The sequence below is a fragment of the Microtus oregoni genome, unplaced genomic scaffold (assembly GCF_018167655.1).
Source record: "Microtus oregoni isolate MIOR12 unplaced genomic scaffold, Mior012 000005F_ref0000423, whole genome shotgun sequence".
In the NCBI taxonomy this organism is placed as follows: Eukaryota; Metazoa; Chordata; class Mammalia; order Rodentia; family Cricetidae; genus Microtus; species Microtus oregoni.
In genome coordinates, this window is record NW_024543064.1 from 19,349,133 (window position 1) to 19,376,687 (window position 27,555).

Consider the following 27,555-nt stretch of genomic DNA (forward strand, 5'->3'; position numbering starts at 1 on the left):
CCTCCCGGCGCCCCGTCCGCTGCCGCGCGCCCTCCAGCCCGCCCGTCCCGGGTCCCCCCTCCCCCCTGCTCCCTCCCTCCCTTCCCGCCCCCTCCCCCTCGCCTCCCTCCCTCCCTCCCTCCTCCTTTCTCCGGCAGCAGAAAGCGGAGAGTCACAGCGGGGCCAGGCCCTGGGGAGCGGAGCCTCCACCGCCCCCCTCATTCCCAGGCAAGGGCTTGGGGGGAATGAGCCGGGAGAGCCGGGTCCCGAGCCTACAGAGCCGGGAGCAGCTGAGCCGCCGGCGCCTCGGCTGCCGCCGCCGCCTCCTCCTCCGCCGCCGCCGCCAGCCCGGAGCCTGAGCCGGCGGGGCGGGGGGGAGAGGAGCGAGCGCAGCGCAGCAGCGGAGCCCCGCGAGGCCCGCCCGGGCGGGTGGGGAGGGCAGCCCGGGGGACTCGGCCCCGGGGCGGGGTGGGAGGGGGGGAGAAGACGAAGACAGGGCCGGGTCTCTCCGCGGACGAGACAGCGGGGATCATGGCCGCGCAGGTCGCCCCCGCCGCCGCCAGCAGCCTGGGCAACCCGCCGCCGCCGCCCTCGGAGCTGAAGAAAGCCGAGCAGCAGCAGCAGCAGCAGCGGGAGGAGGCGGGGGGCGAGGCGGCGGCGGCAGCGGCCGAGCGCGGGGAAATGAAGGCAGCCGCCGGGCAGGAAAGCGAGGGCCCCGCCGTGGGGCCGCCGCAGCCGCTGGGAAAGGAGCTGCAGGACGGGGCCGAGAGCAATGGGGGTGGCGGCGGCGGCGTTGGAGGAGCCGGCGGTGGCGGCGGGCCCGGCGCGGAGCCGGACCTGAAGAACTCGAACGGGAACGCGGGCCCTAGGCCCGCCCTGAACAATAACCTCCCGGAGCCGCCCGGCGGCGGCGGCGGCGGCAACAGCGACGGGGTGGGGGCGCCTCCTCACTCAGCTGCGGCCGCCCTGCCGCCCCCCGCCTACGGCTTCGGGCCACCCTACGGCCGGAGCCCGTCTGCCGTCGCCGCCGCCGCGGCCGCCGTCTTCCACCAACAACATGGCGGACAACAAAGCCCTGGCCTGGCAGCGCTGCAGAGCGGCGGCGGCGGGGGCCTGGAGCCCTACGCCGGGCCCCAGCAGAACTCGCACGACCACGGCTTTCCCAACCACCAGTACAACTCCTACTACCCCAACCGCAGCGCCTACCCCCCGCCCCCCCAGGCCTACGCGCTGAGCTCCCCGAGAGGTGGCACTCCGGGCTCCGGCGCGGCGGCCGCCGGCTCCAAGCCGCCTCCCTCCTCCAGCGCCTCTGCCTCCTCGTCGTCTTCGTCCTTCGCTCAGCAGCGCTTCGGGGCCATGGGGGGAGGCGGCCCCTCAGCGGCCGGCGGGGGAACTCCCCAGCCCACCGCCACCCCCACCCTCAACCAACTGCTCACGTCGCCCAGCTCGGCCCGGGGCTACCAGGGCTACCCCGGGGGCGACTACGGCGGCGGGCCCCAGGACGGGGGCGCGGGCAAGGGCCCGGCGGACATGGCCTCGCAGTGCTGGGGGGCTGCTGCTGCGGCGGCGGCGGCGGCAGCGGCCGCCTCGGGAGGGGCCCAACAAAGGAGCCACCACGCGCCCATGAGCCCCGGGAGCAGCGGCGGCGGGGGGCAGCCGCTCGCCCGGACCCCTCAGGTACACAGCTGAGTGGGGAGGGGGCTGGGGCGAGTGGGGCCGGGGGGTATGGGGTGGCGTCCTCGGGGAGCAGGCCTCGACCGTGGGCTCCCTTCAGGCCTGGGCCCCCACTACCGGGGAGCTGCCATTGTCTGGCTCTTCTCTCTTAAAATGGCTGCCTGTCTGCCTTCCTCTCCTTCCCTCGATCAGCCTTTGTGTGGGGCTTCTCCGGAGGTGTCTGTCCGGTTTGTCCCTCTCGGCTCGTCCTTTCGAACTCTGGGGGTCTTCCGGGGGGTGCGGAGCAAAGTGGGCCTGGAAGGGCCAGGCCCGGGCTAGGGGGTGCTGGGGGTCCAGGGTAGGGGTGTAGGCAGTGTCAGGAACGCGGGAGAAAGAAGCAACGTTTTCTTGCTCACCTGCCGCTCCTCTGTCCCCCTTGCCTTCCTCTAGGCCGTCCCCTAAAATGTGCTTTTGAAGAGTGGCCCCTAGGGCTCGGGGGACTTGGGGGAGAGCTGGGGCCTGCTCGGGGGCAGCTTGAGGCCGACCGTGGTTCGCCCTGGGCCGCCCGGGCCGCCTCTTGTCTTTGGCTCAGCCGGCCCAGTGGCCGGGGCTTCTCTGGAAGTGCTGGTAAACAGCTGAGTGATTGGAGTAGTAAGTGCAGATTGCTTTGGTTTGGGATTTGAATTATGGAGGTAAAATCCTTCTGTCAAAGCCAGGAGACAGTTGGTCTTAGGTTGACATCCTATCTGTGATCTGATTGGCTCCCCATCTTCTGCTCTTGGCCATTTATAATTGCCTCTGATGTAATGGTACAACAATCCTGATGAGCTCATAAACTTTTACACTCTGCTTTTCTGCCAGTGATAACCCAAACCATCGCTGCCACTATCCTCCTTTTATTCCGGAGCTGAAATTGGCTGTGACCTTGAGGAGGGAGGTTTAAGCAGCAATACTGTATCAGCAGGAGCATAGCCCCAGACAGGCTGCCCTTGTTACATTGTGCCTGAAACAAAAGAGGAGGCGATGGCATTTTGCTTGTACCTTGGATTTATTTTGCTTGTTATGTTTTATGCAGTCTGAAATAGATTCTGTGTTGTTGGAACAGTAGCTGGGCTTTTCTCTACAATGGGTTTGCTGTTTGTTTTGGTTTTGTGACTTTCCTGATGGTATAAATGAGTTCTTTGATGGCTCTGAGGATACATTTGTCTTGAATAATTTTTGACACTGTTCCACTTTACAGGACTGAAATTATTTTACTGAATGGCAAATGTGGGGATCTGTAGGGGAAGAAGATGGGTTTTGTTAATATTTTTGCTTAGAGCTTTCTGACAGAATTTGATATTTAGGATCAAGAGTTCCCTTTTAAGCAATGCTTGTGTCTTTCTTTGTTTACATGTTGAATCTTGTTAACACTTTTCTTTTGTTAGTTGAACTTTGGAGAGAAGAACTAAATTGAAAGAGATGCTGTTGTCTTCCAGATTTAGAGAGGGATTGTCTCCTAAAAGTCCTTTTTTACGAAATTTATGACATATTCCTGGAATATCGTTTTGTCAGCATTCTTTTTAGGGCTTTAGAATCGAGATTGGCCAGTATTTTTTCTTTGTATTTTAAGTTGTGTACCTCTTTTCTTTTTTCCCTTTTATCTTTCAGGGTGTAAAGATATGACCTACAATGCCACTTATGATGGTCACTTTTTGGTACCTTTTCTTACAATCTGTTTGATTTTACTTTGCTTTCCTCTTCCTTGGGAAGGGCATGATATTTCCACAGAGGGAAGGGATGTCCTCGGATCCCCATTCCCAGCAGCTGTACCTTTGTGCTGGATTGTGTTCGTTGGACGGTGATTTCCCGCATTCCCCCATTTTACAACTACTTTTGTGCTCTTCTGTTGAGCTGGGAACTCTGAAAATAGCCGTGGAAGGCAGCACTCCTGCGATGCTACGGTCTTGTCCAGTGGTCTTCATCTCTGAGAATAGGGGCATACTGAATTTTTTCCTGCTGTCTCGAGGATAAGTTCTGTCTTAGAAGACAGTGTGCACAGCCTCTCCAGTCATTCTGCGATGTCTGCTTTTCCTCGCTTTGTTTTGACTAAGAAATTTTCGTTTCTTGAACTATTAGAAGAAATAATCAGGGGTGGGTGTCAAGGTTTATTAAAAACTGAGTTTTATTTTGTGTCAGTCTTGTGTACCTCAGGATGTTCTGGAACTTACAATGTTTATGTAGCTTAGGTTGATTTTGAACTCCTGTCTTTGCCTCCCAAGTGCTAGGATTACAGGCGGGAGCTATGTTTTATTTATTTTTAAATCAACTTTGGTAGTACAGTAATTTCTGATTTTGGTCATTAAATAATTGAGCATTCCCTATCTAGGTAGTGGCTATATGTTCTGTGCAGGGGACATGATAAGAATGTAGGTTCAGCCCTTGGTTAGAATCCTGAGTCTGTTGCTGTTGGATGGATTTTTTTTTTCTTTTTAACTCTTTTTGATCACACTAGGTCCCAGCACTCAGAAAATAAATTTTCTGTTCAGTTTCATTTCAGTTCTGAGATGCAGGGATTGAGCTGGAGAACGGTGGCTTGTGGTCGATAGTACAGCTCCAGGTGTGCAGTCTGGGGGCTGCAGGGGGTGTCCTCGGGATAAACCTCTCATGCCCTTTGGAGTCTTTTGGCTTTGAACTCAAGCAAGGATAACTTTTGACCTCTTGATCCTCTTGTTTCCACCCCGAAGTTGTGGGATCTATATATGCATATGTCACCAGGCTTAGTCTATTTTTGTAGATTTTAAAACTTTTATGTGAATGTGATTGTGCACCTACATGAATTATGTGCACCAGATGTATACAGGTGCCAGACGTGACTATGTGTCTGAACTGGAGTTACAGACAGTTGTGAGCTGTCTGTGGGTGCTGGGAATCGAACCCAGGTCCCCTGCAAAATCAGTAAGTGTTCTTAACTGCTGAACCATCATCTGTCTCTACAGCTCTAGGCCAGGTTTTTAATGTAGAGCTGGGGGGTTGAACCCAGGACTTCATACAGGCTAGGTAAGCACTCTGACAACTGAGCTATATCGCTAGTCCCTGAGTATTTTTAAGGAAGGTCATTCCTTTCCCCAACCCAGTCATAGTTTAAAGACTTTTTTTAGGCTTAGGTGTGGTAGGTCTTGGGAGACAGAAGTAGGTGGAATTCTGTGAGTTCCAGGCCAGCCTGGTCTGCATAGAATGTTCTAGGCTGGTCAGGGCTGTACAATGAGAGATCCTGTCTCAAAAAAAAGCAAAACAACAAAAGAATATTTTTTTTCCTAGCACATGGTTAAGTAAGGTGATGATGTTATTTGACTTTGGTTTTAAGAAATAAAGATTAGTACGTGTTTTTCATAGGGACTAACACCATCACAACAAAGTTTTCCTTCATCCTTTTTAATAACCAGTAGCATGTTTCATATGGGACTGACAGTAGAGTTTTAGGTTGCCTAAGGGAGTTAGTTTATGCTAAGATCTTTACTTAGGTCACTTTTAGCAGTAAATCTTGAGTATACTAGTCTATTATATATAAAAAATGAAATATAGCTTGGTGTGGTGGCGCATGTATTTATGAGGTGGGGAGGGATCGGAAGTTTGAGGCCAGCTTGATCCACAGAGACTCCGATTACCAAACCAAGCAGAGCTAAAGTGAATGTTCTGGATTTGACTGTAGAAGCAAGGCTGTTAGTTTCTGCTGGACACTAATATTCCAGATCTGGGAAACATAAGGGAATCCTGGATTTATCAGGATATGTGACAGATACCTGTTTTGCCTGGGATACAGAACAAGTGAGGGTTCTCTCTTAGAAGGGGCCAGGAAAACCACACAAAGAAGATCCAGTGGTGGAGACTTCATCTCTCCCCGCTGTGGATGATGGTGGTGCGGGGACCTGGGGTAGTGGAATGAGGAGAGAGGAGGCAGCAAGGTTGACTTCGGTACGGATCTGGGTGAGGACTTTTCCCCTTCAGTTGAAGCCTCCCTCTGCTGTAGTCTATTGGATCAGTTTATACAGGTGTGATGTCAGCCGCACTAGGTGGTCACACAGCAGCTGGGGAACTAGGCTAACAAAGTAATGGGCTAGGCCCTCTCCTGGCCCCACCCCCAAAAGACTGTATTGATTTGCTTAAAATCTTAAATTTTAGAAGCAATGGCAGCATGCAGATTTTTTTTTTTTAAATGGTGTTCAAGAGCCAGGAATGGGAGTTGACTCCTGTTTCCCAAGCCTCACAAGACTGAGGCAAGATCTTGAATTTAAAGCTAACCTAGGTTACATAGTGAATTCCAGGCCAGCCTGGACTACCTAGAGAGAAACTGTATCAAGAGGGAAAAAAGTGTACCACATGGTCATAATCCAGTAGGAGGCTGCGGGACCATGCACATGCCTGTAATCCAGTAGGAGGCTGAGGGACCACCCACAAGTGTGTAATCCAGTAGGAGGCTGCTGGACCATGCACATGCCTGTAATCCAGTAGGAGGCTGAGGGACCATGCACAAGGCCTGTAATCCAGTAGGAGGCTGCTGGACCATGCGCATGTCCAATCCAATAGGAGGCTGAGGGACCATGCGATTTCTGTTTCTGGAGACAGGCAGAGCTATGTAGCAAGAAACTGTCTCATTACAAACAACCTGATAAAGCATATAGAATAAATTGATAAGTACCCTTCCAGTGAACTGTGGTTCCTGGGGCTCTGAAAGAGATTCAGAATCCACCTAGCTTTTATCTTTGTTTGTTTGTTCTTTGGTTTGCTTGTTTAGATTGGTCCTTAACTGCACACTGAGTTGTGTTGCTTAGTGGTGAAGGGTTAGAGAGTTTATAGCTCAAGAGTGAGGGAGGCTTAAGGTTCCTCATGAAACTGACCCAGGGCAAGTCATTTGTATTTTTGGTTAAATGAAGCTAGCTGGTGCACCAAATAAGCTAAGCTTGCTTTATGTTGAAGCTCGTTGGTTTCTTTCATAGTCTTCCATAGTATATGTGTTCCTTTTTCAGCGGCACCCCCCACCCCTGCCGGGTGTGTGTGTGTGTGTGTGTGTGTGTGTGTGTGTGAGAGAGAGAGAGAGAGAGAGAGAGAGAGAGGTCGTAGTGTCTGTCTGTGGAGCTTGGGTCCTGATGTGTAGCTCAGATTGACTTTCAAACTCTCAGTCTTCCTGGGAGTTAAGGTTTGGACCTGAATTTCAGTGGTGTTTTTAAGTTATCTTTCTTCCCGTAGGCTTAAGGAACTCAAGGTTTTTATCTCCTGGGATTTGCAGGGACAAGCTCAAAGAAGTTGAGTGCTACAAAGAAAAAACTTGTCTCAAAACTGTTAATCTGTTTGTCATTTGTCATTTCACCTGGCTGGAGGTTTTTGCAGCAGTTAAGGTAATGAAATATTAGGCAGATTTCATTAAAACTGGAAAATAGTGGCTTCAGGATCCCTAGGAGGCAAGTCACTGGTGTGGGATAGGAAGTGGATATTGATACAATTTAACATCAGCCCACTCCTTTGAGGACAGTGGTTAGAGCAGGAGAAGAGGTAGCATTTAGCTCTTGAGAGGCTCAGCAGTGGGGCAGGTCTGGGTCTGGTTTGGGCAGTTGGTTGTGATCTGAGTGCCTGGACTTGCCCTGTAAGTTTTGCTGAGAGAAACAAAGTTCCTGAGCTGGGAAGAGGAAAAACTAAGTGTTAGACTGTAAATTCTTTAGGTCTTTGTTTTTCTTCCCTTACCCTGTTTAAGGAACTACATGGTGTGTCTTGCTGTAGTCCTGGAAGTGCTTTTTCCCCCAACACACCTCAGTTTTTCTTCCTTTCCTTTTAGTAGCGTAGAAGTGTGGTTTCTGCAGATTGGAGCTGTGCTAGAGGGAAGCTTGCTTCTCTAGTGGAGGAAAAAAGGTAGAAGAAAAGGTGTTTGATTCTCGGCTTGACACAGCAGCTTCTGCCTCTGAAAGAGCCAAATGTTTCAGAGCTTTGTGTAAATACTTGCTGAGCTGTCAATATGTACCCAGGAGGTTTCTGTAGTAAGATGTAAACGGCTCTATAGAATGTTTGACAGGCAAATTAATAAACAGTTTTCAGGCAAAGATAATGCTAGTTGCCTCCTGAGGAATAAAAAATAACCCTGCTTAAAAAGGGATAGGGACGAAGACAGTGCTGTGGGGCAGCACAGACAGGACGGAGAAATGGGAGAGGTAGTTCTAATACCAAGTAGAAGATGCCACCCTGGAAGGGAACCTCTGTGGTTTGATTTCATGCTAAGTTGAAGACATAAAACCCTGTTAAAAGTCAGTTGCAGTTACGTAGAAAAAGCCGACAGAAGTTTGGAAAGAATGCTCTAAGTTTCAGTAGTGAAATAAATGTGTTCCAAAAGCTTGGCTTAGGAGACTTTGAGTTAAAACCTTGTTCCTTTGGAAACGGATTTGTAGTTTGGCATGAGGTCTTGTTGGATTGGATCTACATTTCTAGAATACCAGAAAGGAGAAAGATACTGAAGGCTCAGTGTCAGCCTCACTCCCTCTCTTGTTGAGCTGTGCATTATAAACCTACTTGCTAAGGCTAACCTGGTCTATAAAACCAGTTTTCAGGACAGCCAGGGCTCCACAGAGAAAGCCTGTTTCAAGAACAAAACAAAACAAAAAAATCTGACTCAGTCACCTTGTGAAATGGCCACAATAATTTGTCAGTGTCTTTTAAGACTAAAATCTCCAATCTAGGTATGGTGTCCCACACCTTTAATCCCAGAACTCTGGAGGCAGAGGCAGGTGGATCTCTCTGATTTTGAGGCCAGCCTGGTCTACATAGTGAGACCCTGTCTCACAACTACCATTATTACACCCAAACCCTCTTCTTAACCCCTTCCCCCCAAAAAAACCAACCTAAATTCACTGACTGATACCAGTTACTTCATAAGAAGTGGAGATCTTTTTTTTTTTTTTTTTTTAAAGATTGGTGTTTCTGTGAGAACCTGTTTGATTTAGCTCAGATAATAGCAGGGAATATGAATGTAATTATGGCCCTGATGATAATTTTTAGGTTCAGCTGTGTTACAAAGGCTATCAGGTTGTTTTTTAAAGCAAAATTAAGAAAAAAGAAACTTAGATAATGCTGACTTTGGTTGCCTGTAGCTTTTCCCACTTCAGGTCAGAAGATCTGGAGACTCCAGTGGCCTGAGAAAACGGGCACAAACACTTAACACTGACTAGATACTGGATAGGAAAGAATTTAAAAAAGAGAGGGCCAGGTGTGAGGTCTCTACTCTCATCAGTTAGGGCTTGGGATTTGGAAGACTAGAGGCTTACAAAGTATTAACTTGCCCTTTATCCATAATGATTTTCCAATTTAATGGACTTTATAGAATTTAAACTGTACAGCCATTCCCCGGACCTGTAGTTTACCTTAGTGTCACAGTGACTTTGAGATGGCATACTAACCATAAAATTGCTGAAAGAATGGTTTCACCGTAGTACTGTTTCCTATGGCTGTGTTGGAATCTGCTAAGTTCTAGAGCTGTTTGTGCATATATTTGTCATAACTCTGCATTTGAAAGGTCTTGACAACTTCAGAGTTACGGATTCTGGACAGCCTGTAGTCATGGTAGTTCAGGTTTGGTTGGTAAATCTGGACGACATTCTCTTTTGTTTTCCAGAGACAGGGTTTCTCTGTAGCTTTGGACCTGTCCTGGAACTCTCTCTGTAGGCCAGGCTGGCCTCAAACTCACAGAGATCCTCCTGCCTCTACCTCCCAAGTGCTGGGTTTAAAGGTGTACACCACCACTGCCTGACCTGGACATTCTTAAAGTTAGCTAATGAAATAATACTAAGAAAATTAATAGTATTGTTGCATTTATTTGCGTGAGTAAATGTTATGTGTTTAGGTGCCAGAAGAGGAGGTTGGATCCTTTGAAGTTAGAGTTACAGGTGGGTCGTAAGCCAGCCGAAGTGGGTGCTGGGAACAGAATTTGCGTCCTCTGGCAGAACAGGAAGAATTCCTAACTACCCAGCCATTTCTCTAGTCATGAAGTACCTGTTTAGGACTCTTACACTGCTGTTATTTCTGAAGAGGTGGGAATTGTGCTCAAACTGAGTTGTTTTAGATCTTATAATATTGATTGATGGCCTGATGGATGGATGGATGCAGTTTGCCATTGTCTGTTCAGAGAAATGGTCTTTAATATTGTTTATAGATTGACTTTGACCAAGAAACTCAATGCTACAAACATGATTATTCCTTATGGAGCCTCTGAAATTCAATGATTGTTATTTGTCTTACATACTCGTCTTTGTGTTAGGACCTGGCACTTGTTAAGGACCATCAATGGATGCTTAATAGCCAAGTGTCAATTGTGTGTTCAATGTCAAACCACTACAAATACAAAAAATGCTTCCTCCTGGAAGTGGATAGGTTAGTGTAGAATCTTTAAAAGTGTGTGTGTGTGTGTGTGTGTGTGTGTGTGTGTGTGTGTAAAATTGCCACGGAGTGAGAGGTCGGAGGACAGCTTACCTTGTGGAGTTGATAAACCTCTTTCCATCTACCTTTACATAGAATGTGCATGGAGAGAGAGTGTGTGTGAGTGTGTGTGTGTGAATGTGTTTGTGTAGTTTGTCAGACTTTTAAACAAACAACTTGACCCACTATGCCATCTTTTCAGCCCTGCAAGTATGGAATCTTGAATACAGATTCTAATTTAGAAATATCTCTTCTAATTTCTCTTTTGCCTTGGGGCTTTTGCATTCTTGGAAAGTGAATTTTGAGCAGTCCAGCACTCGACATCATTGTTATCTGTCCTGGTCAGTAGGTGTGCAGGATCTGAAGATGAACTCCCTAAGCTCACATTTTATTGTAACCTCCTCCCCAACCCCCCAAACAAGGTTTCTCTGTCCTAGCTGTCTTGGAACTAACTAGCTCTTGTAGGCCAGGCTGGGCTCAAATTCACGGACCTGCTTGCTTCTGCTTCCCAAATGCTGGGATTAAAGGCGTGCGCCACCCCGCCCTACTTTATTGTATCTTTTAACTATTTACTTTCTGCAAGCATACCTGAGTGTCTGTATGTGCTTCATGTTCTTGTCTGAGCCCACTGAGTTCAGAAGAGGGCATTGGAATCCTGGGGCTGGAGTTATAGGTAGTAGGAAGTTGCTTTGTGCGTTTTGGGAACTGACCCAGTCTTCTGCATTCTGCAGGAGCAGTAAGCACTTGTAATCATTGAGCCCCAGCCCCACATTTTACAAGAGTCAAGTTAGGGTAATCATTCACTTCAGTCACTTTAACTGTCCGTTATTTATTTATTTATCTATCTTATCTATTTATTATTTTCTCTTAGTTTTTTTGAAACAGGATTTTTGTGTATTCCTGGCTGTCCTGGAATTTGGCTTTGTAGACCAGGCTGGTCTTGAACTCAGAGATCTACCTGCCTCTGCCTCCTGAGTGTTGGGATTAAATCCTGTACCACCACCACACAGCTGAGGAAAGTTTTGTTGATTTGTTTTTTAAATTGCATGTGAAGGAAATATTGGGGAGTTTTTGTTGGTCACTTGTGCATATTAGGGAGAGTGTCTTTGAACAGGTTGAGTTATTTCCCAGTGGCTTCTGCATATTCTAGGGGCAGACTGGAATGGGAAGAAGCCTGATGCCAAGAATGCATTCCAGCAAGCTTCAGTGGGAAATTCCATCCCTAAATGTTGACTTAGTGTTGGTTATGGTGCATATTAGAAATCACTCAGTAATCCAGGACAGATTTTTGTTGTCCTCCAGGAAGGTATGTTGACACTAAATACTAAAGGGCTTTGGGTATTGGGCTGTGTGGTCTGAGGGCCCGAGTGGACTGCTTGAATTGCCACCCCCATGAAGAGGGAGAGTTCCCCTCCCCTTGCACTTGGATGTCCTTATGGCTTTGTTGCTTCTGTGTTCCCAAGTCTGCAATGTTAGATATTAAATTTCCTTTTCCCTTGGCACTGGCACATTCACGATTTTCTGTGGCTCATCACCAGCAGCCAAGATTTTTATATGCTTTTCACTTTAAACTTAGCTTTTAGCTTGCTTGTTTATCTCTGTTAAAAGGACCCCACCTCCACCCCCAAAGATCTAGCACCAGTGTGATTGCAGCGGGGGAGTGTGAGGGGTCGGTGTGATATCACTTATTTAAAAAGCCCATTTGTCATGTGCTTGTTTTTGTTTTGCCTCCTTTTTTTCCTTGAGCGCACAGCGTGCTCAGGATCTTTCCCAGCAAGAGTGCGTTTGGGCCTGACTCAAGTCTGGTGTACTTTGATTTTAAGAACAATATGAATTTGGCTGTGTGGTAGAGGACTAAAGATGGCATTGTTTGGGGTACATTCTTTTGGAGCTTCTACCCAGAGATATCCCTTCTCTGGAGTGGACATTACAGCTTTCTTCAGTCCTTAGCAAACAGGTTACCCAGGCAGAAATGCTGGCGATTGGTTGCTGTTTTGCCCATGTCTTTTTTGGCATATACAAATGGCTTTCTCTCTGCCCTTTGGACAGCATTCTGTTCTGATCTTGAGGCTGTGGAATTCACAGGCTGGTCCCACATTAGTCTAGAGCCTGAAACTCTTGTTTGCTTTTGTTTTTCCAAGCCAGGCTTTCTCTGTGTAGCCTTAACTGTCCTGGGAACTCACTCTATAGACCAGGCTGAACTCAAACTCAGAGATCTGCCTGTCTCTGCCTCTCCAGTGCTGGGATTAAAGGTGCCTGCCACCACCACCCAATAAGCCTGAAATTTTTTTATCATCCAGTTTAGATGACTTGTGCTTTGGCTTCCAACTTTTACCTGTTTAGGAATCCAGGCTGCCAAAGAAAACTGTATCATTTATAATGGATTTAGGGAACAATTTGTCCAAAACATTGCTCAGAGCCAGGCATCTTTACTGAGATCTAACTTTGAAGTAGCATCTAGCATGCTAGGATTGAGTGTCCAGGACAGCTACTGTGTGTGCACTGTGGACCTAGTGTGTGCTGAGTAAACATTGTGCTTGATTCTCAGTAATTTCTTCATCAAAATCTTGGAAGAGGCAGATTTTGTTATTCCTCTTGGCTTCCAGTCATAGAAATAGAACCATAAAACGTCCTTTAGGGGTCGTAGTTTGTTTAAGGGGAATCAAGGTTTGTCAGAGCCATAGCTTTTGATTACTGTGACACTATACCTAGTTGTTGTCCCTGTCCATTTTTTCCATTTAAAGTTTTATTATTCTGGGTTTCTTATAAGTGGACATGACACTTGATTTATTGCTGTCTTGCAGTTCCTGGGAAGAGAACTGGTCCTTTGAGCTGTTATCAAGAGACACCTTTGAGACTGGGGATAGGATTTGGGTTCTTAAGATAGAATTTACAGAATAATTATTTTTCAGAGACTTGGAGTTCCAGTTAGAGAGGAGGGCATTACTGTATTTATCTGCCACCTGGGTAAAGTGAACACACATGTTAAGTGCCATATACAGTTTCATAGGAGAGTCGGAGGGTCAGCCCTAAGTCCAGTTTTAAATATTCTTTAGCCCGTGAGACTTTAGATTAGCTATTTCTCTTCTCTGTATTCTAAACCACACGATGAAAGAAAACATAACTTTGTAGGCTGTAATATGAACCAAAGATGAGAAAAAGCACTGTTAGATTATGGAAATTCTTTTTTAAAAAGATTTCTTTTTGCCGGGTGGTGGTGGCACACACCTTTAATCCTAGGATTTGGGAGGCAGAGGCAGGCGGATTTGAAGCCAGCCTGGTTTACAGAGAGAGTTTGTTCTAGGACAGCCAGGGCTACACAGAGAAACCCTGTCTCAAAAACAAAAAGAAACAAACAACCCACCCCAAAATCTTTTTCCTGTGTATGCACAGTGAGTGGGTGCAGATGTGTGACAGTGCACATGGAGGTCAGAGAGCGACCTTGTGATGCGGATTCTCAGTTGTTAGGCCTGCACGGCCAGAAACTCAACTCAGTGAAGCTTCTTGCTGCAGCCTTTTTCTTTTGAGGCAGGGTCTTATCTTATTACATAGTACCAGCTGCCTTGTGGAAGCCTCCTGAGGGTCATGTCACCATACCTGCCTGGTTTGAGAGACTACCCGGGTGGCCTTGTTTAGAAATTGAAACCCTGAGTCCAGAACTTCACATATGCTGTGATAAGTTCTTTAGGTTGTCCTGGTTGGTGGACACTCGAAGTCGAAAAGTGCTGCATTGTGCATCTCCACTCAGCTAAGCTTCAGGGCATATCTGAATTGCCTGAGGTGCTTCTAATTATACTGTAGATGGGTGTTTCAGATACATCTGTCTTCTGTGATGAAAGTGTTACTGGATAGAGAAAAGGCTGTAAAAGTGCTTGAAGTTGTGTTAGAAAGCCTCATGGGCTACTAAATAACAAAACCCTGTAGATTCTGTGGCTTAAGCCATGTGTCGTTCATTTCTCACAGTTCTGAAGTCTAGAGGTGCAAGGTGAAGATGTCAGTAGATTTGATTCTAGGTGAAGTCTCTTGCTTGTGGTCTTTTTTTCTGATTTTTCAAGACAGGGTTTCTCTGTGTAGTGCTGGCTGTTCTGTAGCTCACTCTGTAGACCAGGCTGGCCTCAAACCTTGCTTGTGGTCTTAGCATCTTCTCACTAGGGCCTCCAATGCCATTGAAAAGTGCTAATCCACTGGGTCGTGGTGGGACAGGCAGAGACAGGTGGATCTTTGTGAGTTTGAGGCCAGCCTGGTTTACAAAGTGAATTCTAGGACATAGAGAAATCCTGTCTTGAAAAAAAAAACAAAAAACAAAAAACAAAGAAAAGGGGGGGGGCAGTGCTAATCCCTGTATGGGGGAATCTACCATTGTGATCCAAGCTAAATCCAATTGCTGGCCAAGGCCCCACTCTCTAAAACCATCCCATTAGGGGTGAGGACTTCAGCATAGGCATTTTAGCCCAACATTCCAAACATTTAGCCCATGTACACAATAGATGGATCATCTCCTGTTCAGTGGTGATGACCTCTATTGGGATGGCACCCATATTCTGTTTATTTACAACTGGCCTCTTGCTGGTTTTCCTAGTTTTGCATGACACCTCATGGCAATAATATGTATCTGTGGTGTTGGGAGTTGGAGGAAGGTAAAAAAGACTGTTTCTGGGTATGTCTTATAGTCTCCAAATATGACCAGTTTAGTGCTTACCTAATCTCAATACTTGGGAAATGGAAGGAGGCAAAAGGATCGGGAGTTCAAATACAGGCTCAGCTACATGAGATCCTGCCTCCCCCCCCCCCCCAAAGCATCAGTATTTCAACACTAGTTAAATGCCGTGTTCCTTCTGCCTGTGATGGCTCCCTGATCTGAGACCAGGAATGTGATTCTCTATGTAACTTCTCTCTCTTCCTCATGCCCAACTCTAATGACCAGCTTAAGTTTTTTCCTTGTGTCCCTTTTGAAGTTCTAGCAAAGTAGAATCCTAGCAAGTTATCCCAACATTGAAGTGGGTCAGCCCTGTCTGAGGAGTGTATGGTTGAGCTGAGACCTGTCTCCAGTTGTATAGAGTTCTTCTTATTCAAGATTGTCCTTGACAGTGTAATGGAAATAGCGAAAATACTCAGTCAGTAAACATTTAACAGTTCAAGTACCCAGTGGAGAGCCAGTGTTGTAATTCATGTGTGCTTTCTAAACCTCAAGTAGGCCTGGTAGTTGTGGTGTACACTTTAATCCCAGCTCTTGGGAGATAGAGGCTGGTGGATATGTAGACCAGGTCAGCCTGGTCTACAAAGTGAATTCCAGGTCAGCCACCATTCCAGTGGTTACACAGAAGCTGTCTAAGACAGACAATCTCAAGTGGAATTTATATGTCCTTTCCCCTAGAAACCAGTATATTTCAGACCACGTTCTCCTTGCCGCCTGAGACCCACCCAGGACAGGAGGCTGACAGTGTGACCTGTGAACTGACGCTTGTCTATATAGAGGAATACTTTTAATAGGGAGTTGTGTGTTGTACAGATGTGTTTCTAACTCATTTTCTCATTCTCCTGCTTTTGGCTTTATTCCTTTACACCCTTCTAATGCCTTTCATCCCTTCATTTGGCGTCTAACGTAGGAGAATATAAAGCATACAGACGAGATGCTCCAGGAACTTTACCATGCTAGAGTTGGTACAAAGCTTGGAGTTGCAGGTAGTACCACTTCTACTACAACATTTCTGAGAAAACCCTACTGTCTTACAACTTACCTCTGTTCCAAAGGTCTGGATAATTAAAGACAGGAGCCACTTTTGTCTAATAAACGGGAGTTTCTAAATGGTTAGCACTTTGTTCCTCATGTTATTGTTTTTTTTGTCTAGAGAACAATCTTAGCCTCCCTACTTTTTGGGGGTCAGTTGGCACAGGACAGCTTTGTAACATTCCTGTTTTTCTTTCACTTTGTGATTCTTGTCCTTGCTCTTCCTAGTGCAACTTGGAATTGACTTCTCTAAAACCCCCACAGAAAAACCTCTGGTGACTAGTAGTGGTTTAAAATAAAATATGATTGAAGTAGTTGGGCTCACCCGCCCAGACACATACACTAAAGGGACATTCTTAGTGCCTTGAAATAAGATCATTTTTGAAGAGTGTATGAACCAGAGGAGGAGATGAAAGGGGATAAGATATTGGCTAAGTTTTCATGGTAGTTTAGTATGCCATTATCCATCTCAGCATGGTCAACTGGCCAGAGTGCAAAGAGAGAACACAGACAGTGTGCCTCTGAAAAGACAGCTGGTGACTTTGGTCTCCTGTGTTTCTGGTGAGAATCTTGAAGCTGAGCCGTGTGCACACATGTTCTTTTTAACAGTGGCTTAGCAGTGTGAGCAACATACTTTGGACACATTCAAAGGAAGGAGAGAATTTGCTAGACTATATCATTACCAATCTGCAAATTGCTGGCCTTAAATCCTATGATTTGGGCACACCTGGAGTAAGGCTGGCGGTAGCCTTGGGTGTCCTGGAACTCACTCTGTATACCAGGCTGGTCTTGAACTCACAGAAATGTGCCTGCCTATGCCTCCCAAGTGCTGGGATTCAAGGCCTGCGCCACCACCTGGCTTGATTAGCTCTTCCTTAACTTCTGTAATTGTGTCTGTTGTAGTGTCAGTAGACTTGGGATGGGTCTTCATTGAAAAAATGGCTTTTTAGGGGAGTGGCCCAAGATACTTAAAATGGAGTGTGTTGCTGCTCTTATCACAGTGCAGGACCTGCTGTACACGTCTGTGTGTGAATAAAGTCCCCTCTTCAGTGTTGTTCTGCAGCCGCCTTTTTAGTGTAGAAGGAAAACTTTGGCAAGAGAAAAAACTATGCACTAAGATTTAGTATCTTTAATTTTAATAAATGTGTTTGTGTGTGTAGTCTGTGCCTTTACAAAAGAAAGAGATAGGTTTTGCCTTTGCTTGTTTAGTTGGTTTGACTACTGTCAGCAAACCAGATACTGGGTCTGGATGAGTATTTTAAAATATTTATTTATTTATTTATTATGTATACAATATTCTGTCTGTATGTCTGAAGGCCAGAAGAGGGCGCCAGACCTCTTTACAGATGGTTGTGAGCCACCATGTGGTTGCTGGGAATTGAACTCAGAACCTTTGGAAGAGCAAGCAATGCTCTTAACCACTGAGCCATCTCTCCAGCCCCCTGGATGAGTATTTTAAAAGTAATCTGAAGAGCTGGACAGTGCTTGTGCTCTTCCCGATGAAGCTGTGTCAGGTTACATGACCTTGCCCCTACTCCTTTTGTGCCATATCACACAATGATAAATATGACACGTACCAAGATAACTGCACTCCCCCAAGCCTATGGAGTCACCCATACCAATGTCCTTTCCCTAGTAGGTGCACTGGAGGATGGCAGTGGAAGTACTTGCCTTTCCTTTGTCAGGTCATACCACCTGTGCAAGTGCCTTGTTTGGTGTTGAGTCATGTCACCTTGTGTAACAAAGACTGTACTCTTAAACTCCTCATTTAATTGGAATTAATTAAATAGGCTGAAATAGCACCTAGATTAAGTGTACAAAAATTGGGGTTTTGCTAGTATAAAAAGTCTTAGGGCAAAATGTTTAACTCATGAGTACCTACTATGTGCTAGTCCAGTTTCATCAATCAGCAGGTGCTTACTGAGCTGCACCACCGTCAGACCGTGTGCTGTGAACTCAGGGCCTGGAGTCCCCACCCTGCAGATCTTTGTCGTGAGGAAGAAAGTGCGAGTGAATAATAATAGATATCAGCATGGCTGTGCTTATAATAAATGCACTAGAGGGGAAAAACTTCTGGTAAATCATTTTGCAATAGTGGCTTCGTTTTGTTTTTGCTTGCTTTCTTATTTGTTTATTTTATTTTTTTTATTTATTTATTTTATTTTTTTTTGGTTTTTTCGAGTCAGGGTTTCTCTGTGGTTTTGGAGCCTGTCCTGGAACTAGCTCTTGTAGACCAGGCTGGTCTCGAACTCACAGAGATCCGCCTGCCTCTGCCTCCCAAGTGCTGGGATTAAAGGCGTGCGCCACCACCGCCCGGCTTGTTTATTTTATTTTCTGTTTGAGTTTGGATTTTACACTTTAAACTAGAGTAACCTGGATCGCCCTAAGTAATCTAGGCTGATCTCAGCAACGGTCCTCCTGCCTTACATGTGAGCTATCAGACCTGACTCCAAGTATTTAAAATAAAACGCTGTGTTCTTTGCCAGCAGGTGTTTTTGTACTATTTAACTGTTAGGGTTAAAAAAAAAAACACTTAGAGTGGCTAGTGTCACCTAGTATCATCACCTCTTTTGAAAGTATTGCCTGTACTGTCAGAATTCTTTCCTGGAAGAAAAGGATTTTCTTTGAATTGAATAAATTCCTCTGGGAAAATAGACTGAAAGTAGGTGATACTTTAGACTTAGACTGGCCAACCTTTTGGATGTCTGATTTGTATGTTGGTGGGTTTGTTTGCTTTTGTTTTGAGATAGGGTTTCTCGTGTAGCTCTGGCTGTCCTGGAACTCATTCTGTAGACCAAGTTGGTCTCAAACTCAGAGGTCTGACTGCTTCTGCCTCCCAAGTTCTGGGATTAAAGACATGCCCCACCACTGCCCAGCAATTTTTCTGGTTTCTAAGCTTTGCTGCTGGAAATTGAGACTTGTGCAGGATGAAGGTAGCTAAGTGTGTTAGATGATAGACATGGCACTGAGTCATACACACATGCATTGCTGCCTCCTGGGGCTTACATGCTGTCTAGGTATATACATTAGGCAAGGGCAAGTGATTCTACTATCTTATGTGGTAATAGTATGGTGGAAGAAAAAAATTAGAGACTCTTTGTAGAAAGGTTCTGAATTCTCATTTTATAAATGGTTCACAGGAAAGGCCATACCGAAGAGCTTGTCTGTTTAGGGGCTGCATTTGTTTGGTGCTGAGAGGTTATTAATGCTGGCCAGGCTGGCCTCAACTCTAGCTGAAGATAGTTTGCACTACAGATCCTCTCTCCTGCCTTCACCTGAGTGGTAGAACTGCAGGTGTGTCACAACCCTCCTCTTCCTAGTTTATTCCTTGCTGGAGATTAAACCCAGCACTACATCTCCATCCTTGAAAAGTTGTTTAACATAAAAGATTGATCCCTGTCTAGAAGTGAGTGTTTCTGGATCCAGTCTCCTAGACTGGAGCTTGTTCATGCGGATGGAAGGTGTGCTTTATCCTTGGTTCACTTATTCCCTCAAACCCGGAGGATGCTATTATCGTGGTGTATATAACAGTCCTCCCCCCTTTTTAAAGATTTACTTTCTTTCCTTCTGTGTATGGGTATTTTGCCTGCATGCATATATGTGTATATATATGTGCATGACTTGTGTGCCTGGTGCCATGGATCCCTGGAAATGAACTGTGAATTTGCCATGTGGATGCTGGAAATTGAACCCATTGCTTTCAATTACTGAATCATTTCTCCAGTCCCAGTAGTCCCCCCTCTTGTCTGTGGTTTTGCTTTCTGAGGTTTTAGGTACCAACAGTCAACTCCTGACTGAAAATACTGAATGGGAAACTTCATGGAGATAGCGAGCGATTTCTATCTCCGTTATTCCAGACTTGGTCATATAGCCATGCCTGTTTGGTAGTAATGTTGTTTTCAGCGCTGAGAATCAAATCTAGGTTCACATGCTAGACTGAACTGCACCTCAGCCCACTGTGTGTGTGTGTGTGTGTGTGTGTGTGTGTGTGTGTGTTGTGGTGTGTGCGTGTACATGCTCCTGCTCATGCATGTCTGTGTTGGGTGCCTTCCCCTGTCACTCTCCATCTTATTTTTGAGATAGTATCTTTCACTGAACCTGGAGCTTGCTATTTTGGCTAGACTGGCTGGCCTAGATCCACCTGTCTTTTGCTTACCCAGTGTTGGGGTTATAGACACCCATTCCTGTGCTTGGGTCTGAACTCGGTCTTTATGCTTGTGCAGCAAGCATTTTACCCATTGAGCCAGCTCCCTAGTGCTTTTTTGAGTTCTTTGTTGTTGTTTTTGTTTTTAAAGATAGGTTCTCACTTTGTAGCCAAGGCTGGCATCAAACTGGAATCCTGAGTGATGAAATGAGAATTGTGAATGAAATACCACACGCCTGGCTAGTCTTTATTTTCTAGTCTCCATCACCTGCATGAACATTGTGTGGGGAGGGCAAGGGAAGAAGGTCTCACTATGTAGACCAGGCTGGCCTCAAAGTCACAGAGATCTGCCTACTTCTCCCTCTGCCCAGTTACTTCTATTCTCTTGATGAGTAAACTGAGGGACAAAGAAATTAGAAACACTATGGGCAAAACTCTTAATCCAATGGCCCAGGATTGCCATACAGACTAGACCCTCAGAGCATGTCTTTTGTTTGTTTTCTGAGGTGGGGGGCTTTATTTTTATAGTGTTGTATTTTAAGCAATAGTTGAAGACTTTTTCTTTAAAGCAGGAAACCTTGCATACAGTTCTAGCTTCCTAGAGTTTATGCTAGTTAAGTGTAGAAACAGTAAGAGAAGTACCATCTCCCTCAAATAGATTCCTGAGCCTGTCGTCTTGCCACTGATCAGAATCCTGGGTGGTAGCACTGGGTTGAGTACCATAATGAATGAAGCTGTTGTGAGGACTAGTACTGGAGCCTACCCTTTCTGCGGATTCTTAGGAACTTGTAGTGTTGTCTTATCCTTACGTCTGTAAAGGGGGCTCCTGATTTATCAGATGACCTTCTGTTCTGCTTTGTCCTCTTAGGGCCTTAGCCTGTGTGGTTTTTTTTTTTTTATGACCCCGTGTTTTAAATAATACCTGAAGAATATTTTGCTTCATCAGCCTGCCCCTGCTGGGATTAAAGACATTGACTACCATACCTCCCAGCAAGAGAATATTTTTCTGAAGAAGTTGCTTGTTTTTTTTTTTATATTTGGAAGTAGAAAAATTGGGCATATAAGTCCAGTCTTATCAAAAAGCAGTCTTCTGTGTTGTAGCATGAACCTTTGCACTGTGTAAGAGTGACTGATGAGCTCGCTGTGGATAAAAGGAGACGTCCCTTCTTAATTTGGTGCTCTAGCTGCTCTATTCGAAGTATTCTTCTGGCTGCCAGGGAAGAAGTAAAGAAACACCAGCCACCCAGATGTGTTTTTTCTGGTGTGTTTCTTTTGGGTGGGCAGCTGTGAAATGGTTATTAATTGACTCTTGTATTCTGTTAGTTTTATTAGATGGTTTAGTGACTCTCTTTTGGTCTCCTTTTCTTCTTCTTCTTCTTCTTCTTCTTCTTCTTCTTCTTTTTTTGGTTTTTCGAGACAGGGTTTCTCTGGTTTCGAGCCTGTCCTGGAACTAGCTCTTGTAAAGAGACCAGGCTGGAATCGAACTCATAAAGATCCATCTGCCTTTGCCTCCCGAGTGCTGGGATTAAAGGCGTGCACCACCGCCGCCTGGCTGCTCTTATATCCTAAATTAACCCATTTCTATTCATCTGTATATTGCCATGTGGTTGTACACCACCACTGCCCAGCTTGGTTGCCTTTTCAAAACCTTACTAAAATTTCTGTGTTCCTTTGGTCTGGATAAATAGAGATCCGTAGTCCAAGTATCCCCACTCCACCCCCCCCCCCTTTTAAGTCAGAATCTAGCTCCCCCACTTTTCCCCAAACTGGCTGTATGGAACCCACACCACCCTTGAACATGCTGTGGCCTAAGGACTGGGATTCTAGGCATGGGTCAGCCCATGCCCAGCGAGTTCTGTATCCTGAGGTAGTGTAGGTTTGGAAAGACCTCCTCAGGTCTAGCCACAGCTCTTACTTACCTGATATGTTGCCAGTGTGATCTCATTCACCTTTTGAACACAGGGAAAGTTTAAAAGAATTTAAGATAACAAAACAGGCTTGGGGGAGGGGCAGTTGCAAACTACCAGTTTGTTCAGAACTTGAATGAATTATTATTTATCTTTTGTAAGATAATAATGAGACTCCTAGGCCAGGTGGGTTTGACTCTGGATAAAATGTTAGCATATGTGATAAGATTGTCATTTCTCTACCCTCCCTAATTTCCATTTCTCCGTGGCTGAGATTGCTGTGGTAAGGCCAAACAGGAGGTTAGGAGTGGGTTTTTGTCCTGGGATCTAGCCATGTTTCCCATTCTTAAAAGTAAACCATGGCTGGGTGTGGTATAACTACCTATAGTCTCAGCAATACTGATGATCACTTGAGTCCAAGAGTAGAAATCAGCCTGGACAAGATAGTAAGACACCACCTCAAACCCCTGTATAGTTAGGAGGCAGGGTCTCAGGATAGACATATCTGAGCTGATTTTTCATAGTACTTATCTTGTATTTAGGTAGGAATCTGATTGATGTCTTTAAAACAATGGTATATGGGTGGGTGTCATGGTGGGAAGGGAAGGCCAGGATAGTCTAGTTATAGAGAAACGGGACAATGGGAGTGATTTATGCTAGTCAATTTATGTACCAGGGAACAAGGCTGTTCTTGTAGGGGAAGTCTACTACGTCTTAAGATCTAAGTGATTTCCGTGGAGCTGGCAGGGAAAGTGAAAGTTTGCTGGTTGGGAGAGGCCTTAACTTTTGTACTTACCTCTGCCCGGAGTGCCCCTTAATAGTGAAGGGTCCCCTCTGGGACTGATGAACAGCTGCTGCCAGTCCCTAGAATCACAGGAAGCGGAGGCCTGGTGCCTTTGTATAGGAGCTCTGCAGCCAGACAATAGTTTGTGCTGGCGGGGCCATGTGGCGAGTCACGTGACCCGGGCTGTATTCTGCTGGGGTCCTTACCCATCTGTTCTCTCGGCTCTTTCTGGGTTATCAGGCGCCAGTCCAAGTCTTCCCAGGCAGCCAGCTCCATGGCCAGAGATTACGAGCACTAACCTTCCTGGCAGGGGCGGTGTGGCTTCGAGTTTATGCAGATTAGCCATGTGTTTCTCACTTCAAGGCGGTCCACAGGAAAAGCCTTTTCCTGTGTTTGGCTCTCAGTGGGCGGTTCCCAGCTTACTGTACTGGGACTCAGGCAGCAGGCATGCACGAGAGGGATCACAGTACACTGCCCCCCCTCCACCTCCAATGCTACGTCACCACAACACAACCACTCGCGCTCTCATACTGTTGGTGTCATTCATTCGGTGCCAAGATTGCTTTAAAAAATTCCCTTGGCCCCAGTTCAAACAGGAGTACAGCTGGGATGTGTTAGATTTTAGGCAGTCTGCCCTCAATTTGAGCTGAGTTATAAATAGCCGTGCCGACTTCCTTAACTACCGCTCTCGGAGGTAAAATGCAGGTTAATTACTGTGGGAATCAATTAGGGGGTTCTTTCGGTTAAAGAGCCAGGGATGCATTTTTTATTGTTATTATTAAAACTCATAAACAAATCTGGCCAGGAATAAATTGAAAGCACAAGAAGTAAGAAATAATACTTGGAGGTCCAAAATTCAAGGGTATGGATGGCTCTAGGTTTATCCTGGCACCAACTAGTTGGCATTTAGAGTGAAAGAACAAATGTGTATTGCTCAGGACTTCTGTTGATGGATACTCTTGGCGGTCCCTGGCCCAACTTTTCATTTTATTCCTTCTAGTCTTTGGCACTGCTGGGCACTGTTGGCTATAAAGGCCACTTCTGATCACTTCCTCTGTGCACCTTTGGCTTGGCACTATCGATTCGTTCTCAGACTTTTCTTTCAGAATTAGTTTCTTTTTTTTTCTTTTTTCTGATGCCACTACCACATGATATTGGGATGTTTGGAAATGTTAGTGCTTGGTCTTGTCTGCTCTCAGTGGCTCACAGCGAGATAGAAAATTTGCAACTATGTTTCATCTTTTAAGTGTCCTGAAGCTGGTTACTTTTGTTTATCTGATGCTTAACCCTGATGAACCATAAAACTCAGTTTGTTACATTCAGCAGTTCACAGGGTCATTGTGGCTTTTCTTGGTGCATTGAGAAACTTGTGAGTGATTCCAGTAGCCACCTGGTCTGGAGGTACTTGTAATTCCATTTGATGAGAGCAGGGGAAAGAACCCTGCAAGTGGTTGGTTAGTCTGCAAGCTGTTTGTACCGAATATATTCAGACGGATAAGCCTGCTAAGCGTCCTTTCCTTTGATGCCCCTAAACTGCATTCTTTCATTTGTCAGGCAGTTTATAACTTGGCCAGTGATCTGGAAGGAGCTAAGTGGTAGACTGAGATGTGTTTTCTTATGGCTCTTTCCCCTTTTTATTTTTATTTTTTTATGAATGCAGGATAGTATATAGCAGGGGGCCTGACTTCCCTGATCAAGGGCCAGCGTTTTCCTCTCAATTATGTGTCTCTGTGGCAGAGCCTTTGCTTTTGAAGTGTAATCACAGTAATCTACTCCTGTGGTTTCCTATTGAAAGGATTTCCTCTGTCTTTCCCAGAGTGGAATCTCTGGCTCTTTTGCAGCCGATTTGGTGTTCCCATCTTCTCCTTTGTGGCAGCTGACTACTGAGACTGGCTTTTCTACTTTACATGTTGTAGAAAATTTTCTGTTTCAGTAAAACTGATCAGTGAAGAATTAATGTTACTCTCTAAGAGACTGGATAATGGCCCTTTTTTTTTTTCTAACTACAAACCACATATCTTCCACAATATTTTTAAATCTCAGAAGTGTGAATTAAAAGTCTTTTGATATGAAGCTATGTAGCTTTGTTTAGTTGTTTGAGCTGAATATATTTTCTTTTGCCAAATAAACTGCATGGTCTGTTGATCATGATGATCTTTTGATGAGAGGAATGAGTCTGATGACCAAAAAATGTTAGTTTCATTTTGAGAAACAGTTCTTGGACTGCCCCTTTATTTGGGGTCTACAAATATTTCTGAAGTTGAAACAGAAGTCTCTTGAGCCCCTCGTAACTCTTGTAGGTAGCTCTCTATTCAGTTGAACACATAGCTCTTATGTGATAGCAGACTTTTAACCTTTTTAAAAAAAAATCCTACTGCGAGGCCATAGTGGCTTTATACTTAGCCTCCCAAGTGCAGAGAAGGTAGGTGCTGTTGTTCTTAATTCTGCGGGTTAGACGGTAGAGACATTAGGCGAGGAAGAAGACACAGACACGCAGCGGTCCCACGTGGGTGCACTTTAATGGGGGAGGTGTAACAGGCAGGTAAGGGGCATGGAGACATGGTAGGAAAGGCGGGGGAAGAGAAGAGAGCGAACTCGTGGAGGCCTTTGCTTTTAACGGGGAATGCAAAGGCTTCTGGGAAATGTGTTCCGCGCTTGCGTGCACTGGAGTCCAGAGGAATGCTGGGAGTTGTGGTCTTGCAAGAGAACAACAGGTGCCACCATGTCACTGGAACTTTTTAGGTTTGACTGTGTGGGGTTGGTATTCATTGAAACTCTTGCTAATACAGGTTGAGTTGTCTCAAAATGTCCTTGTTCCTTCATGCCTTTTCTAATCTCCCTTCTTCTAATTCAGTTCAGTATATTTTTCCTCTCTGCCCCCAAAGTCATAACCTATTTTGGGATTGAAGATGTCTTTTACCGTCTGTACTGAAAGTGACATCTTGTTGTATGTTGAAAGGTTGAGTTGTGCTATTAGAAGCCAGTGTAGCTCTGAGAGTGGAACATCAGGAGAGCACACCCAAGGCTCAAGTTCACTTGCTAGCACTGGGGTGAGAGGAAGCCATTGTGAATAAGACAGCAGAATCAAGAAGCAGAACATATAGCTTGGAATATATAGCTTTGGGGGCGGGGAAATGGTTTGTCGTCATTGATAATAACTATCATTTATTGAACATTTAACTAAGCACTGTGGGAAGTTTTTTTTTTTTTTTTTGTCTCATTCTGTAGCCCAGGCCTGCCTAGAGATTGTAGTCTTGATTTGTATGAAACTCATGGTGATCCTCCTGCTTCAGCTTTCAAGTGCTGAAATTAAAGGCATGATTATGAGCATCCCACAGCAGATTGTGGGAAGTTGTTTACTGTGTGCATTGTAAGTAATGAACTAAAGTGTTTAAGGCCAGACAGTGAGTTAGGATTTGAACCCAATTCTATCAGATTGCTACACTCTTTACTTTTTCTGTATGTTAATATTGTGTGGAGTTTTATAGGAAATTTGGAGCCATATTTAGCAGGAAATGGTAAATTATTTAGAAACATTACTCTCAAACTACATTGTAGTAGTGTAGCCACTAGTCATATATGATTATATAGATAACTTAGTTGGTAGGATACTTGTCTAACAAATTTTGCCCTGGATTTGATCCCAAGCACCACATTACCTAGACATGGTGGCACATGCCTTTAATTCCAGCACTTAGAGAAGCTGGTTGGGGGTCAGGAAAACCAACAGTTCAGGATCATCTTTTTTTTTTTAAAAGATTTATTTATTTATTAAGCATACAATGTACTGCTGGCAAGGAACGCACCAGATCTCATTACAGATAGCTGTGAGCCACCATGTGGTTGCTGGGAATTGAACTCAGGACCTCTGGAAAAGCAGCCAGTGCTCTTACCCTCTGAGCCATCTCTCCAGCCCTCAGGGTCATCTTTTGATATAGCTTGTTTGAGGCCTGCCTTCCTAAGATACTTGTGACCGTTACTTAAAAGAAGTAATTAATAAATAATAATTTTTATCAATAAAGTTAATAATAGTAACTATAAGTGAAGATACTAAGCTTAGCAGCACAAACCTTTAATTCCATTTACTACAAAGCTGAGGTAGGAGCATCAGGCTTTCAAGGTTAGAGGCTGAAGAGCGGCTCAGCTGTTGAGAACACTTGTTCTTGCCGAGGGCTGCAGTTTGATTCTCAGCATCCACATTGTGGCCCACAACTGTCCATAACTCCAGCTCCTAGGAATTCAACACCCTCTTCTGGGGTCCTTGGATATTAGGCATACACACAATGCATAGATAGATATTTAAGCAAAACACTCATACACATAAAATACATAAATTTTTGTTTGTTTGTTTGTTTTTTGCTTTTGTTTTTCGAGACAGGGTTACTCTAGCTTTCAAGCCTGTCCTGGAACTAGCTCTTGTAGATTAGGCTGGTCTTAAACTCACAGAGATCCACCTGCTTCTGTCTCCCGAGTGCTGGGATTAAAGGCCTGCGCCACCACTGCCTGGCCATAAATCTATTTTTTAAAGTTTGAAATTATCCTGGGCAACATAGTAAGATCTGTCTCAATAAAAAGTAAAATGGGGAATCAGTGGCAGAATATTGATATAGCATGTATCAGGCCTTATGTTCAATCCCCAGGACTACAAAAAATAAGCAAGTATACACATAATAAAACTACCCGGGCAGTGGTGGCGCACACCTTTAGTCCCAATACTCAGGAAGCAGAAGCAAGTGAATCTCTTGAGTTCGAGGCCAGCTTGGTCTACAGATATTACATGACAGTAAGAGCTGTACAGAGAAACCATATCTCAACAAAACAAAACAATAAAAATAACAAAATATAACTGCCACACCTTTAATCCCAGCATTTTGGATGCTAATGCAAGGAGATTGCTGATTTGAGGTTAGCCTGGTCTACATGTAGC

At 45.3% G+C, this 27,555-nt stretch overlaps 1 protein-coding gene across 1 annotated transcript in view; it reads left to right on the top strand.

Moving 5' to 3' along the window:
* The first annotated feature begins 470 nt into the window (after positions 1–470).
* Positions 471–27,555, top strand: part of Arid1a (AT-rich interaction domain 1A) — a 76,953-nt gene continuing 49,868 nt past the window's right edge. Inside the window, exon 1 of the mRNA XM_041651330.1 lies at positions 471–1,656. Coding sequence (XP_041507264.1) covers positions 511–1,656 — 1,146 coding nt within the window. The 5' untranslated portion in view covers positions 471–510. The remainder of the gene's footprint in view (positions 1,657–27,555) is intronic.